This window comes from Mustela putorius, unplaced genomic scaffold, assembly GCF_011764305.1.
Source record: "Mustela putorius furo isolate JIRA1106 unplaced genomic scaffold, ASM1176430v1.1 tig00000487_pilon_pilon_pilon, whole genome shotgun sequence".
NCBI classification, from domain to species: domain Eukaryota; kingdom Metazoa; phylum Chordata; class Mammalia; order Carnivora; family Mustelidae; genus Mustela; species Mustela putorius.
In genome coordinates this window covers 4783861-4803287 of record NW_025421399.1, presented here as the reverse complement: position 1 = coordinate 4803287, position 19427 = coordinate 4783861, and the positions used below count along the sequence as shown (strand labels likewise).

Below are 19427 nucleotides of genomic sequence, written 5' to 3'. Positions count from 1 at the left end.
AGGTTGTGAGTCTGAGCCCCATATTGGGCAAAGAGATTACTTTTTTTAAAAGGCCTAATATGATGACCAGAGTTAAGGTAAGAGGGAAAATATGCCAAATGACTCCATAAATACAGAGGAGAGACCCAAGATATGGAAGAATTCAGTGTCAAGAAGTAAAGAGTACTATGATTCTTAATATTAAGATACCAAGGACTAAATCCCAGTAAAATCAGTGACTCCAATGCTCACTAATACGTATATTCATTGGATGTAATATCCAGACTTTTTTCCCAAATAATTTGAACAAGATTAAGTACATATGTTATATTTTGCCTATCTCATCAATACAACAGAAGACATTCAAGAATACTTAATATACTTATGCCTTGCTCACAGGCTACAGCATTTGCCATATCATGTAATATTAATTGATATTATATGCCATTAGGAGTAAAGAAAGAGATACTAACTCTATTAAACACACAATCAGGAAATTAATTCAAGAAATTCTAGAACCTATTATTACCACTTAATTCTTGTGAGTATAAGTTTCTTTGAGGTACTTCATTATATAATGTCTTGTAGAGGCTAGAAATCATTTCCCTTTTCCTGTCAAAGAAACAGCCACATTAGAAAGCAGCACAAAAATAGAGCAAAACAGCGCGTGTGTGCGCACACAATATTTATGCCATTTTTCCATTAAAATATTAATAAACCTATCAATGGTTTGAGAGTCTCCAGTGTCTTACTCCATAAAAACCTTTCTTAACTGTCCAAGTGATAGTGAATTATATATTCTTCATCCCAGAATACCCCCGGTGCTTCTTTTAGGTGCTCTATGGAGCAAAATTTACCCTAGTCAGTAAGTAGTGCCCACCACCCACAATCATTTGGCTATTACTCTTAATTCAAGTTACAGCAAATTTTCAGAGTTATTATAGTAAGGAAAAACAGGAATATCTTTAAATAGCAAAGAATCCCAGATTCCACAACTTGTCAGTAAAAATATTTTGAAAAAGTGATTTATCTAATCCCATAATGCATAAATAACTGAAATCATAAACTGTGTTAGAAGAAATCTCAACAGTCCATCTAGTACAAGACTCTTGCACAGATGTGGAGACTGAGGCCCAGGGATACAAAGTGAATTGTACAAGAGCCTAAGCTAGCATGTGAGGTCAGTAAGGACTCAAGTCCAAGTCTCTCATTTCCATATACAGTGGGCTCAGCTCTACATCACCCTTCCTAACAGCATAGTCTTAGTTTGCACAAACTATTTTGCAGTATGCAAAATATGTGGAAAGAATGGATGATTCCAAAAAAGAAAAAAAAACTCAAATCTGAATGCAATATTTAGGGTAAAAAATACAGTGACTTAAATACCGAATAATTGAGGAAGATGTACAAAGGGGTGGTAAAATCTTCTGAACGCTGTACTGATTCGGCAACTTGAATAAAGAGTTTTCTTTCCTAGTCATCTTCTCCTTTGACAGCTTCACTGAGGAAGAGGCGATCTAGAGCCAAATACAAGAATGTTGATGCCTGAGATCACAGACCTCTTAAAAGGCAGGCTCCTCATATCATATCTAAGCTCCTCATTGATGTAAAATTGTTTTTCATAAGGAAATTAGTTTATATATACTAAAATTTGAAATAAACTATACAATATTCTTTTGCAAAGCATGCAACTAAATCATCTCCTAATTAATATTAATATTCTCTCAATTTATAATAACTGATTTTACAAAACATGGCAAATCTATGGTACAGTAAAGACAAGACCATCAAATTCTAGACTATACATATAGGCTATGACTATATGAGCAAAACAGTTATTTAAATAATACAGGTAGTGGGATGCCTGGGTGGCTCAGTCGGTGAAGCATCTGTCTTTGGCTCAGGTCATAATCCCCTGGGGTCCTGGGATCAAATCCCACGTCAGGCTCCTTGCTCAGCAGGGAGCCTAGTTCTCCCTCTGCCTGCTGCTCCCCCTGCTTTTGCTCTCTCTCACACACACAAATAACAAAATCTTTAAAAAAAAAAAAAAAAAACCACCACCACCACCAATTAACATAGGTAGTTATGCTTTTTTTTTATTTATTTTTTATTTTCAGCATAACAGTATTCATTATTTTTGCACCACACCCAGTGCTCCATGCAATCCGTGCCCTCTATAATACCCACCACCTGGTACCCCGACCCTATCCCCCACCTCTTCAAAACCCTCAGATTGTTTTTCAGAGTCCATAGTCTCTCACGGTTCACCTCCCCTTCCAATTTCCCCCAACTCCCTTCTCCTCTCTAACTCCCCATGTCCTCCATGCTATTTGTTATGCTCCACAAATAAGTGAAACCAAATGATAATTGACTCTCTCTGCTTGACTTATTTTACTCAGCATAATCTCTTCCAGTCCCGTCCATGTTGCTACAAAAGTTGGGTATTCGTCCTTTCTGATGGAGGACTTTCCATAGTGTATATGGACCACATCTTCCTTATCCATTTGTCCACTGAAGGGCATCTTGGTTCCTTCCACAGTTTGATGACCGTGGCCATTGCTGCTATAGACATTGGGGTACAGATGGCCCTTCTTTTCACTACATCTGTATCTTTGGGGTTATGCTTTTTTAAAAGACTTTTATTTATTTATTTGACAGACAGACATCACTAATAGGTAGAGAGGCAGGCAGAGAGAGAGGAGGGAAGCAGGCTCCCCATTGAGCAGAGATCCCCACCTCTCACCCCAGTGCAGGGCTCAATCCCAGGACCCTGAGATCATGACCTGAGCCAAAGGCAGAGGCTTAACCCACTGAGCCAGCCAGGCACCTGGTAGTTATGCTTTAAATTATCCTTATGATTGGGGTGCCTGGATGGCTCAGCGGGTTAAAGCCTCTGCCTTCGGCTCAGGTCATGATCCCAGAGTTCTGGGATCGAGCCCCACATCGGGCTCTCTGCTCAGCGGGGAGCCTGCTTCCTGCTCTCTCTCTCTCTCTCTCTCTGCCTGCCTCTCCACCTACTTGTGATTTCTGTCAAATAAATAAATAAAATCTTTTTTAAAAAATTTAAAAAATAAATAAATAAAGTATCCTTATGATTGAGAAAATGATCCACTTAACATGTATGTATAAACCATGATTCAAAAGTGGCAAGTAGCTAGATAGATAGAAAAGCGTCATTTTACAAAATGAGGACTATAATAGTAGGTGTCTTCAATTTTACATGGAATCTAGAGCCTTGTCTTTCTAAGACCATGCAGGATATAGAAATAAGACTCTGAAAACATATAAGATTGGTAAGAATTGGTACTGAGATTCCACATAGAGCCAAAATTTTCAAAAGGCAATGTTACCAGCAAGAATAGGCTGGGGGGAAAATAGCAAAACAAAAACAAAAACAAACAATTTATCCCAAACAGAAGTATGCAGAATAAAATCTGTCTTTGTCTCAGCTCTTGGCTGGAAAAAGAGAGAGAGAAGAGAGTACTCTTCTTTTTTTTTTTTTTTTTTTAAGATTTTATTTATTTACTTGACAGAGAGAGATCACAAGTAGACAGAGAGGCAGGCAGAGAGAGAGAGAGGGAAGCAGGCTCCCTGCTGAGCAGAGAGCCCGATTCAGGGCCTCGATCCCAGGACCCTGAGATCATGACCTGAGGCGAAGGCAGTGGCTTAACCCACTGAGCTGCCCAGGCGCCCGAGAGAGTACTCTTCTTGATTAGTTATAGCTACAGTCTACCCACACATGAGTACAGAATGCAAATCTACACTAAATACATGGGCTAGGAAAATAGAAACCAAAAAATTCATTTAAAGTGATTCCATGTTTGTAACACCTCTAAAGTGCAGGGCAGGAGTGAATTCAAATTCTCCTGGAGGAGAGTACTCTAAATCCAGAGTCATCATGAGATTCCCATAGATTTAGATCAAATATATAGTTTGATATATAGGATATAAGGGTATAAGTTAATGAGTGAGATTACACAAAGCAATAAACAGCAGATTTAGATCCCCAAGGACTTTATATTAGGTTTATCAGATATCAATATTGAAACAACTATGGAACATGAACAAAGAAAATGACAGAAGGCAGATTTTAAAAAAATAATAAATAAAATTTCTAGAAGTAAAAAATATAAGCACTGAAATTAATACCTCAATAGACAGGTTAAACTGCAGATTACATTCAGCTAGAGAAAGAAAAACTAGAAAACAGATGAGAAAAATTATCCAGACAAAAGAGAGTGTATCTATCTAAGTACATCATACAGTGAATGTAGTAGATTGAATGGCAGCCCCACAAAAAGACATGCCCATATCCTAATCCTTGGAACATATATGTGACTCTATCTGGTAAAAGGTCTTTGTAGATGAAACAAAGTCAAGGATCTCAAAATGAGATCTATGATGTGTTTAAAAAATGATGTGTTTATAAAAGTAGAACAAGTCCTAGGATACAAACACAGGTGAGAAGACCATACACGGAGCAAGCTGGAGGCCAGGACTGAATTTATGCTGCCACAGTGAAGGAATGCCTAGGGTCATTGTAGCAGCGGAAATATTAACAGAGAGCACCTTTATTTCATAAAAATGAAAGTCTAATGGAGGAAAAGGGAGAAAAGGGCTCTTTGTTATATTTTTTTTAAAAAGGGAGAAGAAAAGGAGGAAAAGGGGGAGGATTGTAAGGGGAAGAGGAGGAAGTGGAAGTATTTCAGATTGTGACATTTCAATACTGGAACTAAAATTATATGGAATGTCTGAAAGCCAAAAGCAACACTCAAAAGTAAAATAAATATTTCCAGATCATTAATTTACCTCAGTCCTTTTAGTATGCAATTGTCCTTGTAAAGTTTTCTCTCTCTTGACATTTTCTTCTCCTGAAAAATCAGAGAATTTTTCTTCTCCACACAGGAATACTGATGTTGCATTCCTAAAATGCCATAAAAATGGAGTAATTCCTGAATTACTTTTTTTTATTACTTTTTGTTTTTCATCTTTTATTTGCAGAACTTTCCAAACATATATAAAAGTAGGGTAATGTGATGATTTTCCCATGTACCCATCACCCAGTTTCAATAATGGGTAATCCTATTTCATCCAGATCCACTTTTCTACTCCTATTTCTTATTATTTTGAAGCAAATTCCCACATTATATTATTTCATGTGAAAAAAATTTTAGTATGAATTTCTAAAAGGTATTTTTTTAATATATTTGGAACACAATGATGATGCCCAAAAAATTAACAATAATTTCTTAATATTACCACAGCCAGTGTGGTAATATTGAACACAGTCAGTGTTCAAATTTCCAACTGTTTCATAAATATCAAAAATTTTTAACACTTTGCATCAGGATTCAATAAGGTCCCCATTACAGTTTGTTGATGTGTCTTTTAAATCTCCATTTATCTATAGGGTCTCCTACCATGTCTTCTATCATCATCATGAGCATCATTCCCAGGCAATTTGTCCTATAGATTTCCCATTCTGGATTGTATTAGATTTATATAGATTTCCCAGACTGGATTTTTCCCAGTCTGATTGTATTACCACGGTTGTAGGATTTTTTTTAAAGATTTTATTTATTTATTTGTCACAAAGAGAGAGAGAAAGTGAGAAAGCACACAGACAGGATGAGTGGCAGACAGAGGGAGAAGCAGGCTCCCCATGGAGGAAGGAGCCCCGTGTGGGATCATGACCAGAGCCAAAGGCAGACATTTAAATGATGAAGCCACCCAGGCATCCCCAGTGGTAGGATTTTAAATATTTAATAGGATTCACAGTTTTTATTTGTTTTTTCAGTAAAACCACCATACAGATGCTGGTGTTTTCCACTGGGAGGTATATAATGTACAAGTGGTTCTCTAATTGTGGTATTAGTTTCTGTACTTATACATAATAACTAGACTCAGAAAATCATCAGGGACTATAAAATATTTATACCTAAATCTATCATTCCTTCTTCACTCATTAGATATTTCTATAAAGAAAAACTTCCTCTTGGGTATTATTTGGTTACTCAGTGGTATAGTTCACATAGAAAGGTGGGATAATTACTTTATTCTTTTCCTTTTCATAACAATGACTTCGGTCACTTGTATCCTCCAATAGTGACAAAATAATTTTTATACTATTTTGTACCCTTGGAGTTACATACATTAAATTTATCTTACTTCCTTATAATTATTACCCTTATTGACACCCTAATTGTCACAGGTATGGTGGGAATCTCTTCAAGTATGCTCTTGAGACATTTTGATGCATCTCTGATAGGAGTCTTTGTTAGTTTCCTTATTTCTCTAGCACCAGATGCTCCGGGCTCATCTGTACATTTCCTTTCCCAGACATGCACTTCCTCTAGGGCACTGTGTGTCCCCAGGTGTTAACCTATTTTACACAGTTAATAAAATAAAGTAAAGGAACACTCTACCACCTTCCATTCCTTCCTTGCCTTTTGTCATCTAACACAAAGGAATAGTGAGAATCCCCATGAGACTATCAGCAGATTTGTCAGCAGAAACCTGCAGGCCAGAAAGGAGTGGTATGATATATTCAAAGTGCTAGGGGAAAAAACCCTGCCAACCAAGAATAGACCACCTCATAGGAGGAGTCAAGATGGCGGAGAAGTAGCAGGCTGAGACTACTTCAGCTAGCCGGAGATCAGCTAGATAGCCTATCTAAAGATTGCAAACACCTGAAAATCCATTGGCAGATCGAAGAGAAGAAGAACAGCAATTCTGTAAACAGAAAAAAAAAAACACTTTCTGAAAGGTAGGACCGGCGGAGAAGTGAATCCAAAGCGATGGGAAGATAGACCCCGGGGGGGAGGGGCCGGCTCCTGGCAAGCGGCGGAGCAACCCCGCACAAAATCAGGACTTTTAAAAGTCTGTTCCGCTGAGGGACATTGCTCCAGAGGCTAAACTGGGGCGAAGCCCACGCAGGGTCAGCGTGGCCTCAGGTCCCGCAGGGTCACAGAAGGATCGGGGGTGTCTGAGTGTCACAGAGCTTGCGGGTATTGGAACGGGAAAGCCGGCTACAGAGACAGAGCCGACAGTAAGCTCACAGCTCGGTGTTACCTTGAACTGGTCGCAGGCTCGGTGAGCTCAGAGCGCGGCCGGAGGTCAGGCAGACGGGAGTAACTGGGCGCTGTTCTCTGAGGGCACACTGAGGAGTGGAGCCCTGGGCTCCGGGCTCCTCCGGGCCGGAGACCAGGAGGCCGCCATTTGTATTCCCCGTCCTCCGGAACTCTACGGAAAGCGCTCAGGGAACAAAAGCTCCTGAAAGCAAACCCGAGCAGAATACTCACCCTGGCCCCTATAAGGGCGGTGCAATTCCGCCTGGGGCAAAGACACTTGAGAATCACTACAACAGGCCCCTCTCCCAGAAGATCAACAAGAAATCCAGCCGAGACCAAGTTCACCTACCAAGGAGTGCGGTTTCAATACCAAGGAGAGCAGCAGAATTCCAGAGGAGGAGAAAGCAAAGCACGAAACTCATGGCTTTTTCCCTGTAATTTTTTTTAGTCTTGCAGTTAATTTAATTTTTTTCTTTTTCATTTTTTGTTTTTTTTTCTCGCCTTCTGGTTAAATTTTTTTTTTAACTTTTACCTTTTTCTTTTTTAACTTTTTTAAACTAGTTTATCTAATATATATATTTTTTCTTTTTTATATTTTTCTTATTTGTTTTCTTTTTTTTTAATTCTTCTCTTTTCTTTTTTTTTCTTTTTTCTTTTTTTTTTTTTTTTTTTTTTTTTTTTTTTTTGTTCTTCCTTTTTGAACCTCTTTTTATCCCCTTTCTCCCCCCTCACGATTTGGGATCTCTTCTAATTTGGTTAAAGCATATTTTCCTGGGGTTGTTGCCACTTGCTCCTTCATATACTCTTATCTGGACAAAATGACAAGACGGAAAAATTCAACACAAAAAAAAAGAACAAGAGGCAGTACCGAAGGCTAGGGACCTAATCAATACAGACATTGGTAATATGTCAGATCTAGACTTCAGAATGACAATTCTCAAGGTTCTAGCCGGGCTCGAAAAAGGCATGGAAGATATTAGAGAAACCCTCTCGAGAGATATAAAAGCCCTTTCTGGAGAAATAAAAGAACTAAAATCTAACCAAGTTGAAATCAAAAAAGCTATTAATGAGGTGCAATCAAAAATGGAGGCTCTCACTACTAGGATAAATGAGGCAGAAGAAAGAATTAGTGATATAGAAGACCAAATGACAGAGAATAAAGAAGCTGAGCAAAAGAGGGACAAACAGCTACTGGACAACGAGGGGAGAATTCGAGAGATAAGTGACACCATAAGACGAAACAACATTAGAATAATTGGGATTCCAGAAGAAGAAGAAAGAGAGAGGGGAGCAGAAGGTATACTGGAGAGAATTATTGGGGAGAATTTCCCCAATACGGCAAAGGGAACGAGCATCAAAATTCAGGAGGTTCAGAGAACACCCCTCAAAATCAATAAGAATAGGCCCACACCCCATCACCTAATAGTAAAATTTACAAGTCTCAGTGACAAAGAGAAAATCCTGAAAGCAGCCAGGGAAAAGAAGTCTGTAACATACAATGGTAAAAATATTAGATTGGCAGCTGACTTATCCAGAGAGACCTGGCAGGCCAGAAAGAGCTGAAATGATATTTTCAGAGCACTAAACGAGAAAAACATGCAGCCAAGAATACTATATCCAGCTAGGCTATCATTGAAAATAGAAGGAGAGATTAAAAGCTTCCAGGACAAACAAAAACTGAAAGAATTTGCAAACACCAAACCAGCTCTACAGGAAATATTGAAAGGGGTCCTCTAAGCAAAGAGAGAGCCTACAAGTGGTAGATCAGAAAGGAACAGAGACCATATACAGTAACAGTCACCCTACAGACAATACAATGGCACTAAATTCATATCTCTCAATAGTTACCCTGAATGTGAATGGGCTAAATGCCCCTGTCAAAAGACACAGGGTATCAGAATGGATAAAAAAATCAAAACCCATCTATATGTTGCCTCCAAGAAACTCATTTTAAGCCCAAAGACACCTCCAGATTTAAAGTGAGGGGGTGGAAAAGAATTTACCATGCTAATGGACATCAGAAGAAAGCAGGAGTGGCAATCCTTATATCAGATCAATTAGATTTTAAGCCAAAGACTATAATAAGAGATGAGGAAGGACACTATATCATACTCAAAGGGTCTGTCCAACAAGAAGATTTAACAATTTTAAATATCTACGCCCCCAATGTGGGAGCAGCCAACCATATAAACCAATTAATAACAAAATCAAAGAAACACATCAACAATAATACAATAATAGTAAGGGACTTTAACACTCCCCTCACTGAAATGGACAGATCATCCAAGCAAAGGAAATAAAGCAAGGAAATAAAGGCCTTAAACGACATACTGGACCAGATGGACATCATAGATATATTCAGAACATTTCATCCCAAAGCAACAGAATACACATTCTTCTCTAGTGCACATGGAACATTCTCCAGAATAGATCACATCCTCAGTCCTAAATCAGGACTCAACTGGTATCAAAAGATTGGGATCATTCCCTGCATATTTTCAGACCACAATGCTCTAAAGCTAGAACTCAACCACAAAAGGAAGTTTGGAAAGAACCCAAATACATGGAGACTAAACAGCATCCTTCTAAAGAATGAATGGGTCAACCGGGAAATTAAAGAAGAATTGAAAAAAATCATGGAAACAAATGATAATGAAAATACAATGGTTCAAAATCTGTGGGACACAACAAAGGCAGTCCTGAGAGGAAAATATATAGCGGTACAAACCTTTTTCTCAAGAAACAAGAAAGGTCTCAGGTACACAACCTAACCCTACAACTAAAGGAGCTGGAGAAAGAACAAGAAAGAAACCCTAAGCCCAGCAGGAGAAGAGAAATCATAAAGATCAGAGCAGAAATCAATGAAATAGAAACCAAAAAAACAATAGAACAAATCAACAAAACTAGGAACTGGTTATTTGAAAGAATTAATAAAATTGATAAACCCCTGGCCCGACTTATCAAAAAGAAAAGAGAAAGGACCCAAATAAATAAAATCATGAATGAAAGAGGAGAGATCACAACTAACACCAAAGAAATACAAACTATTATAAGAACATACTATGAGCAACTCTACGCCAATAAATTTGACAATCTGGAAGAAATGGATGCATTCCTAGAAACATATAAACTACCACAAATGAACCAGGAAGAAATAGAAAGCCTGAACAAACCCATAACCAGTAAGGAGATTGAAACAGTCATTAAAAATCTCCAAACAAACAAAAGCCCAGGGCCAGACGGCTTCCCGGGGGAATTCTACCAAACATTTAAAGAAGAACTAATTCCTATTCTCCTGAAACTGTTCCAAAAAATAGAAATGGAAGGAAAACTTCCAAACTCATTTTATGAGGCCAGCATCACCTTGATCCCAAAACCAGACAAGGATCCCATCAAAAAAGAGAGCTATAGACCAATATCCTTGATGAACACAGATGCGAAAATACTCAACAAAATACTAGCCAATAGGATTCAACAGTACATTAAAAGGATTATTCACCACGACCAAGTGGGATTTATTCCAGGGCTGCAAGGTTGGTTCAACATCCGCAAATCAGTCAATGTGATACAACACATCAATAAAAGAAAGAACAAGAACCATATGATACTCTCAAGAGATGCTGAAAAAGCATTTGACAAAGTATAGCGTCCCTTCCTGATCAAAACTCTTCAAAGTGTAGGGACAGAGGGCACATACCTCAATATCATCAAAGCCATCTATGAAAAACCCACTGCAAATATCATTCTCAATGGAGAAAAACCGAAAGCTTTTCTGCTAAGGTCAGGAAAACGCCAGGGATGTCCATTATCACCACTGCTATTCAACATAGTACTAGAGGTCCTAGCCTCAGCAATCAGACAACAAAAAGAAATTAAAGGCATCCAAATAGGCAAAGAAGAAGTCAAATTATCACTCTTCACAGATGATATGATACTATATGTGGAAAACCCAAAACACTCCACTCCAAAACTGCTAGAACTTATACAGGAATTCAGTAAAGTGTCAGGATATAAAATCAATGCACAGAAATCAGTTGCATTTCTCTACACCAACAGCAAGACAGAAGAAAGAGAAATTAAGGAGTCAATCCCATTTACAATTTACAATTGCACCCAAAACCGTAAGATACCTAGGAATAAACCTAACCAAAGAGGCACAGAATCTATACTCAGAAACTATAAAATACTCATGAAAGAAATTGAGGAAGACACAAAGAAATGGAAAAATGTTCCATGCTCCTGGATTGGAAGAATAAATATTGTGAAAATGTCTATGCTACCTAAAGCAATCTACACATTTAATGCAATTCCTATCAAAGTACCATCCATCTTTTTCAAAGAAATGGAACAAATAATTCTAAAATTTATATGGAACCAGAAAAGACCTCGAATAGCCAAAGGGATATTGAAAAAGAAAGCCAACGTTGGTGGCATCACAATTCCAGACTTCAAGCTCTATTACAAAGCTGTCATCATCAAGACAGCATGGTACTGGCACAAAAACAGACACATAGATCAATGGAACAGAATAGAGAGCCCAGAAATAGACCCTCAACTCTACAGTCAACTAATCTTCGACAAAGCAGGAAAGAATGTCCAATGGAAAAAAGACAGCCTCTTCAATAAATGGTGCTGGGAAAATTGGACAGCCACATGCAGAAAAATGAAATTGGACCATTTCCTTACACCACACACAAAAATAGACTCAAAATGGATGAAGGACCTCAATGTGTGAAAGGAATCCATCAAAATCCTTGAGGAGGACACAGGCAGCAACCTCTTCGACCTCAGCCGCAGCAACATCTTCCTAGGAACAACGCCAAAGGCAAGGGAAGCAAGGGCAAAAATGAACTATTGGGATTTCATCAAGATCAAAAGCTTTTGCACAGCAAAGGAAACAGTTAACAAAATCAAAAGACAACTGACAGAATGGGAGAAGATATTTGCAAACGACATATCAGATAAAGGACTAGTGTCCAGAATCTATAAAGAACTTAGCAAACTCAACACCCAAAGAACAAATAATCCAATCAAGAAATGGGCAGAGGACATGAACAGACATTTCTGCAAAGAAGACATCCAGATGGCCAACAGACACATGAAAAAGTGCTCCATGTCACTCGGCATCAGGGAAATACAAATCAAAACCACAATGAGATATCACCTCACACCAGTCAGAATGGCTAAAATCAACAAGTCAGGAAATGACAGATGCTGGCGAGGATGCGGAGAAAGGGGAACCCTCCTCCACTGTTGGTGGGGAATGCAAGCTGGTGCAGCCACTCTGGAAAACAGCATGGAGGTTCCTCAAAATGTTGAAAATAGAACTGCCCTATGACCCAGCAATTGCACTATTGGGCATTTACCCTAAAGATACAAACGCAGTGATCCAAAGGGGCACGTGCACCTGAATGTTTATAGCAGCAATGTCCACAATAGCCAAACTATGGAAATAACCTAGATGTCCATCAACAGATGAATGGATCAAGAATATGTGGTATATATACACAATGGAATACTTTGCAGCCATCAAAAGAAATGAAATCTTGCCATTTGCGACAACATGGATGGAACTAGAGCGTATCATGCTTAGCGAAATAAGTCAAGCGGAGAAAGACAACTATCATATGATCTCCCTGATATGAGGAAGTGGTGATGCAACATGGGGGCTTAAGTGGGTAGGAGAAGAATCAATGAAACAAGATGGGATTGGGAGGGAGACAAACCACAAGTGACTTAATCTCACAAAACAAACTGAGGGTTGCTGGGGGGAGGGGGGTTGGGAGAAGGGGGTGGGATTATGGACATTGGGGAGGGTATGTGCTTTGGTGAGTGCTGTGAAGTGTGTAAACCTGGTGATTCACAGACCTGTACCCCTGGGGATAAAAATATATGTTTATAAAAAAAAAAGAATAGACCACCTCACCAAGTTGTCCTTCAGAATGGAAAGACAGACAAAGAGTTTTACAGACCAAAAAAAAAGTGAAAGTTCATTACACTAGATTGGCTTTATAAGAAAGCATGTGACTTTTGATCTCAGGGTTGTAAATTCAATTAAAAATTTAAAGAAGAAATTTTTTAAATTATATTACTAGAGAAAAATTACCAAATCACAAAGGAAGAGAGCAAGAGAAAGGAACAAAGAAATTATAAAACAGCCAGAAAACAATCAAAATGACAATAGTAAGTCCACCCTATCAATAGTTACCTTAAATATAAATGGACTAACTTCTCCAATCAAAAGACATAGAGTGACTGAATAGATTAAAGAAAAAGAAAAAAAAAAGACCCAAATATATGCTGTCCTCCAGACGATCACTTCAGCTTTAAGGACAAGTATAGACTGAAAGAAAAGAGATAGAAAAATATATTCCATGCAAATGGAAACCAAAAGAGGGAAGGGGTAGCTATATTTACTTTAGACAAAATAAATTTCAATATATGTTTTTAAGTCAAAAACTGTAACAAAAAAAGTCATTATATTATGATAAAGGGATGAATTAATCAAAAGGATAAAGCAATTGTAATATTTATACATTCAACATAATAGCACTGAAAGATATAAAACTAGGATTAATATATCTGAAGAGAGAAATAGACAGCAATGCAGCAATACTTAGAGAAACTCAATACCCCACTTTCAACAATGGATCCATCAACAAGACAGAAAGACAAAGGGAAACATTGGATTCCAACTACATCATCAACCAAATGGACCTATAGGGACAAACATATAGAGAACACACTATCCAACAGCAGCAGAATACACATTCTTCTCAAGCATATATGCAACATTCTCTGGAATAGATCAATTGTTAGGCCACAAGTCTTTTTTTTTTTTAAGATTTTATTTGACATGCAGAGATCATAAATAGGCAGAAAGGCAGGCAGAGAGAGAAGGAGGAAGCAGGCTCCCTGCTGAGCAGAGAGCCTCATGGGGGGCTCAATCCCAGGACCCAAAGATCACCCACTGAGCCACCCAGGCACCCCAAAACAAGTCCTTAAAACCTTAAGAAGATGAAATCATATCAAGCATCTTTTCTGACCACAAAGGTATAAAACAATAAGTTAATTATAAGAAAAAGACTGGGAAAAAACACATATGCAGAGATTAAACATGTTCCTGAACAACCAATGGGTCAAAGAGAAAATCAAAAGAGAAATAAAAAAAACATCTGGAGACAAAGTAAATGAAAACATGACATACCAAAACTTACTGGATGCAGCAAAAGCTGTTCTAAGAGAAACATTTATAGAGATAAATGCCTATATAAGGAAAAAAGAACGATCTCAAATAAACAGCCTAATTTTATACCTCAAGGAACTGGAAGAAAGAAAAAAATTAAGCCCAGAGTTAAGGAAAGAAAGGAAATAACAAAGATTAGAGCCAAAACAAGTGAAACTAAAAAGACAGTAGAAAAGATCAAAGAAGCTAAGAGCTTATTTTTTTAAAAGATAACCAAAATTAACAAATCTTACTAGACTAAGAAAAAAAGAGAAGACTCAAATAAAATAAAATCAGAAAAAAGAAGAGACATTCAACTGATAACAGAAATACTAAACATCATAAGAAACTACTCTGAATAATTATATGCCAACAAATTAGGTAACCCAGAAGAAATATATAAATTTCTAAGTTTCTAAAACCATGTAAGAATGAATCATGAAGAAACAGAAAATCTGAAAAGACTAATTATTAGTAAGGAGATAGAATCAGTAATCAAAAACCTCCCAACAAAGAAAAGTCCAGGATAGCTTCACTGGTGAATTCTATTTAAATATTTAATTCTATTTAAATATTTCACTGGTGAAATATTTAAAGAATTAATGCCAAATCTTCTCAAACTCTTCCCAAAAATTGAAGAGGAAAGAACACTTCCAAACTCATTTTAAGAAGCCAGCATAAGCCTCAGCATAGCAAAGCCAGAAAAGGATACTACAAGAAAAGAAAACTATAGCCCAATATCCCTGATAAACATAGATGCAAAAATTCTCAACAAAATACTGGCAAACCAAATCAACAGTACATTAATGATCTAGTGGTATTTATTTCTGGGATTCAAGTATGGTTCAACACAGGCTAATTAGTAAATGTGATACAGCACAGTATAGGGAAAACCCATTCTCTGTTTCTCCTTTACTCCCACATTACTACCATACTCACAACACTTCTGACACTAGATGTGTGAGGTACCCCCCATCCCGTGAAGCAATTCTCTGCCACACCAGCTGGGTGTCCTACAAATTAACTCCATTCTGACACTATCTACCTGAATATACTGTCAGATTCTACAGGTTAAGGGCTCAGTCCCACAAGACTGCCCCAACCTACTTGTGGAGTCACAACTCTGACTGATAAGTTATAAATCAGAGATTCCTACTACAAGGTCCTCCTTGGATTTGATTACTTTTCCAGAAGAGCTCACAGAACTCAGAAAAATAGTTACTTATGTTAATGAGTTTATTTTTCATATATGATAGAAGATACAGATAAAGTCAGATGAAGAGATACATATGGCAAAATCTGGGAAGATCTCAGCATAGGAGCTTCTATTCTCCTGGAGTTAGAGTACATCACCCTCCTGGTATGTGGATGTTTACACCAACCAGGAAGATCTCTGAACCCCATATTGCCGAGATTTTTATGGAGGCTTTCTCATGTAGGCACGATCAATTATTAATTCCATTTCCAGCTCCTCTGCCCTCTCTGGAGAGATTCTGGGTTGGTGAACACATCCTCAAACTGGGAGGGTGACACACCCCAACTCCATGAGGACAGTGGCTCCTGTGCTTGGGACACCCCCAAATCTCACTTTGTGTATATCTTCATCTGGCTATTCACCTGTATACTCTGTCATATCCTTTATTAAACTGGTAAACATGAGTGTTTCCCTGAGTTCTGTGAGATGTTCTAGCAATTAATTAAACTCAAAGAAGGGTAATGGGAAGCTCTGATTTGTATCTAAATCCAACAAAAGTTGTGGGGAAATTGGGAACTTACTACTTGAGATTGGCATATAAAGTGCATGTGGGGTAGGCAGTCTCAAGTGACTGAGCCAACTAACCTGTGAGATCTGATGCTATCTCTAGGTAGCTAGTGTTAGAATTGAGTTAAATTGCAGGACATCCAACTGGTGTCACAGAATAGCTTGGTGTAGGATACCACACATCTGGGGGTCAGAAGTGTTATGAATATGGTGGTAGTATGATAGTAAAGGAGAAACATAGGAGAACTGAGGTTTTTCCAAATAACCACATTAACAAAATGAAGGATAAAAATCATATGATCATCTCAAAAGATACAGAAAAAACACTGATAAAGTTCAATTTTCTTTCATGATAAGAGATCCCAGCAAAGTGGGTATAGAAGGAATATACATCAACACAATAAAGGATATATATGACAAGCCAGAGCTAATATGATACTAAACAGTCAAAAACTTAAAGCTTTCCCTGTAAGATCAGGAACAAAAGAAGGGTGCCCACGCTCACCACTTTTCTTCAACATAGTATTGAAATCCTAGCCAGAGCAATTAGGCAAGTAAAAGAAATAAAGGCATTCAAATGGAAAGAAAGAAGTTAAACTGTCTCTATTTCCAAATGATATGATCTTTTATACAGAAAACCTTAAAGACTCTATCAAAAAACTGTTAGAAATGGGGCTCCTGGGTGGCTCAGTCATTAAGCATCTGCCTTTGGCATGGGTCATGATCTTGTAGTCCTGGGATAGGGCCCTGTATCAGGCTCCCTTGCTCAGCAGGAAGTCTGCTTCTTCCTCTCCTACTCCCCCTGCCTGTGTTCCCTCTCTCACTTTCTCTCTTTCTGTCAAATAAATAAACAAAATCTTAAAAAAAAAAAAAACCTGTTAGAGCTAATAAATAAATTCAGTAAAGTTGCAGGATACAAAATCAATATACAAAAATCAGTTGCAGAAATTTCTATAAACTAACAACAAATCATCAGAAATAGAAATTAAGATAACAATCCCATTTACAATATCATCAGAAACTAAAATACTTAGAAATAGATTGAACCAAGGAGGTGAAAGATCTGGACACTGAAAACTATAAAATATTAATTTAAAAAATGAAGAAGACACAAATTATGTGGCAGTATATTCTGTGTTTGTGGATTAGAAGAATTAATATTGTTAAAATGTCCATACTACCCAAAGTAATTTATAGAATCAATGCAATTCCTATCCAAATTCCAGTGGCATTTTTCACAGAAATAGAACAAATATTCCTAAAATTTGTATAGAACCACAGAAGACCTCAAAGAACCAAAGCAATCTTGAGAAAGAAAGAGAAACTCTCTAGAACATAGGTAGTAAGCTCTATGATATTGGTCTTGGCAATAATTTTTTGGATTTGATACTAAAAGCAAAGGTAACAATAGCAAAAATAAATGGGACAATATCAAACTAAAAAAGTTTCTACACAGCAAAGGAAACCATTGACAAAATGAAAAGGCAACCCATGGAATGAAAGAGAATATTTGCAAAACCACATATCTGATTAATTAATATTCAAAATACACAAGGAATTCATGCAACTCAATAGCAAATAAATAATCCACTTTATTTTTTTTATTTTTTTAAAAAGATTTTATTTATTTATTTGACAGACAGATCACAAGTAGGCAGAGAGGGAGGCAGAGAGAGAGGAGGAAGCAGGCTCCCTGCTGAGCAGAGAGCCTGACGTGGGGCTCCATCCCAGGACCCTGAGATCATGACCTGAGGCTTAACCCACTGAGCCACCCAGGCGCCCCACAAATAATCCACTTTAAAAAGGACCTGAATAGACACTTTCCAAAAAAGATACACAAATGGCCAGCAGGTACATGAAAAGGTGCTCAACATCACTCATCAAGAAAATGCAAATCAAAACCACAATGAGATATCACCTCACACCTGTTAGGATGGCTATTTTCAAGAAAAAACAAGTATTGGCAAGCATGTGGAAAAAAGGAAGTACCTATTTACTGCTGGGGGGAATGTAAATTGGTGCAGCAACTATGAAAAACTGTTGAGTTTCCTCAAAAATTTTAAATGTAACTACGATATGATCCAGCAACTCCACTTCTGGGTATGTGTCCAAAAGCAATGAAAACAGGATCTCAAAGAGATACTACACTCCCATGTTCACTGCAGCATTATTCATAATAGCCAAAATATGGAAACAATATAAATGTCCATCAACAAATAAATGGTTAAAGATGTGATATCACTCACTCTCTCTCTCTCTCTCTCTCTCTCTCTCACACACACACACACACACACACAAACTGGAATCTACCCAGCCATGAGAAAGAAGGAAATCCTGCCATTTGTGACAACATGGATGGACCTGAGGGCATTATGTAAAGTAAAATAAGTCAGACAGAGAAAGGCAAATACTGGATGATCTCATTTACATGTGGAATCTATTAAAAGCCAAATTCAGGGGCACCTGGGTGGCTCAGTCAGTTAAGCCCCTGCCTTCAGCTCAGGTCATGATCCCAGGGTCCTGGGATGGAGTCCTGGTATTGAGTCCAGCATTAGGCTACCAGATGCTCAGCAGGAAACCTCTTTCTCCCTCTCCTGCTGCCCCTCCCCCTTGCTCAGGCTCTCTTGCTCATGCTCTCTCTCTCAAATCATTTTTATAAAAAAGCCAAATGCACAGAAACAGAGAGTAGAATGGTGGTTTCCAGGGGTTGGGGGTATGATAAATAAAAATAGGGAGAGGCTGGTAAAAGATAAATAAGGTCTGTGGGTCTAACATAATGACTATAGTTGATGATACTGTATTACATAATTGAAATTTGCTAAGATGGTAGAACTTAAATGTCCTCACCAAAAATAAATAACTAAATAAGGTAAATATGTGAAATGAGTAAAAAGTAAATCATTTCCCAATGTAAACATATGTTATCACACAGTACATTTAAATATATTACTTAAAGACAAATTAACAGACATATGGATAATTGCTCTCCTATAACTGGAAATCTATGATGGCTTATAGGTTTCCACAAAGTTGTGAGAGAAGTGAGAAAAAATGAAGAGAATGACTATGCAGGAATTAAAACTATACTTCTGAAAGAATGGCCACAAATATGCATGATCCTCTACATTTTAAAACATTAGGAGAACTTATGAGCTACATTTTTTATTCTCGCAAACTGACAGAAGTATAATTCAACTAACTTCAAAGTTTAACTTACATTTTTTTGTGTTCTAGTCTCAAATCCCTAATTTCATGTGAAATTCTCTTCTGCGTTGCTTTAGAAAATTTGACGTCTTTCTTGTTATCAGTACGTCTTGATGACAGGTTGGTTACAAATGAATTACAGCCATGATCTGATAAACTGATATTTTCTTCTGCCTGGAGAGCAACC

General features: G+C 37.7%; 1 protein-coding gene across 1 annotated transcript in view; it reads right to left on the bottom strand.

Annotated features, from left to right (window-relative positions):
* EFCAB13 (EF-hand calcium binding domain 13) overlaps positions 1 to 19427 on the bottom strand; it is a 139251-nt gene that overhangs the window by 106702 nt on the left and 13122 nt on the right. Inside the window, exons 3-6 of the mRNA XM_045080864.1 lie at positions 19254 to 19414; positions 4789 to 4903; positions 1366 to 1496; positions 509 to 591 (exon numbers count right to left, since the gene is read on the bottom strand). Coding sequence (XP_044936799.1) covers positions 509 to 591; positions 1366 to 1496; positions 4789 to 4903; positions 19254 to 19414 — 490 coding nt within the window. The remainder of the gene's footprint in view (positions 1 to 508; positions 592 to 1365; positions 1497 to 4788; positions 4904 to 19253; positions 19415 to 19427) is intronic.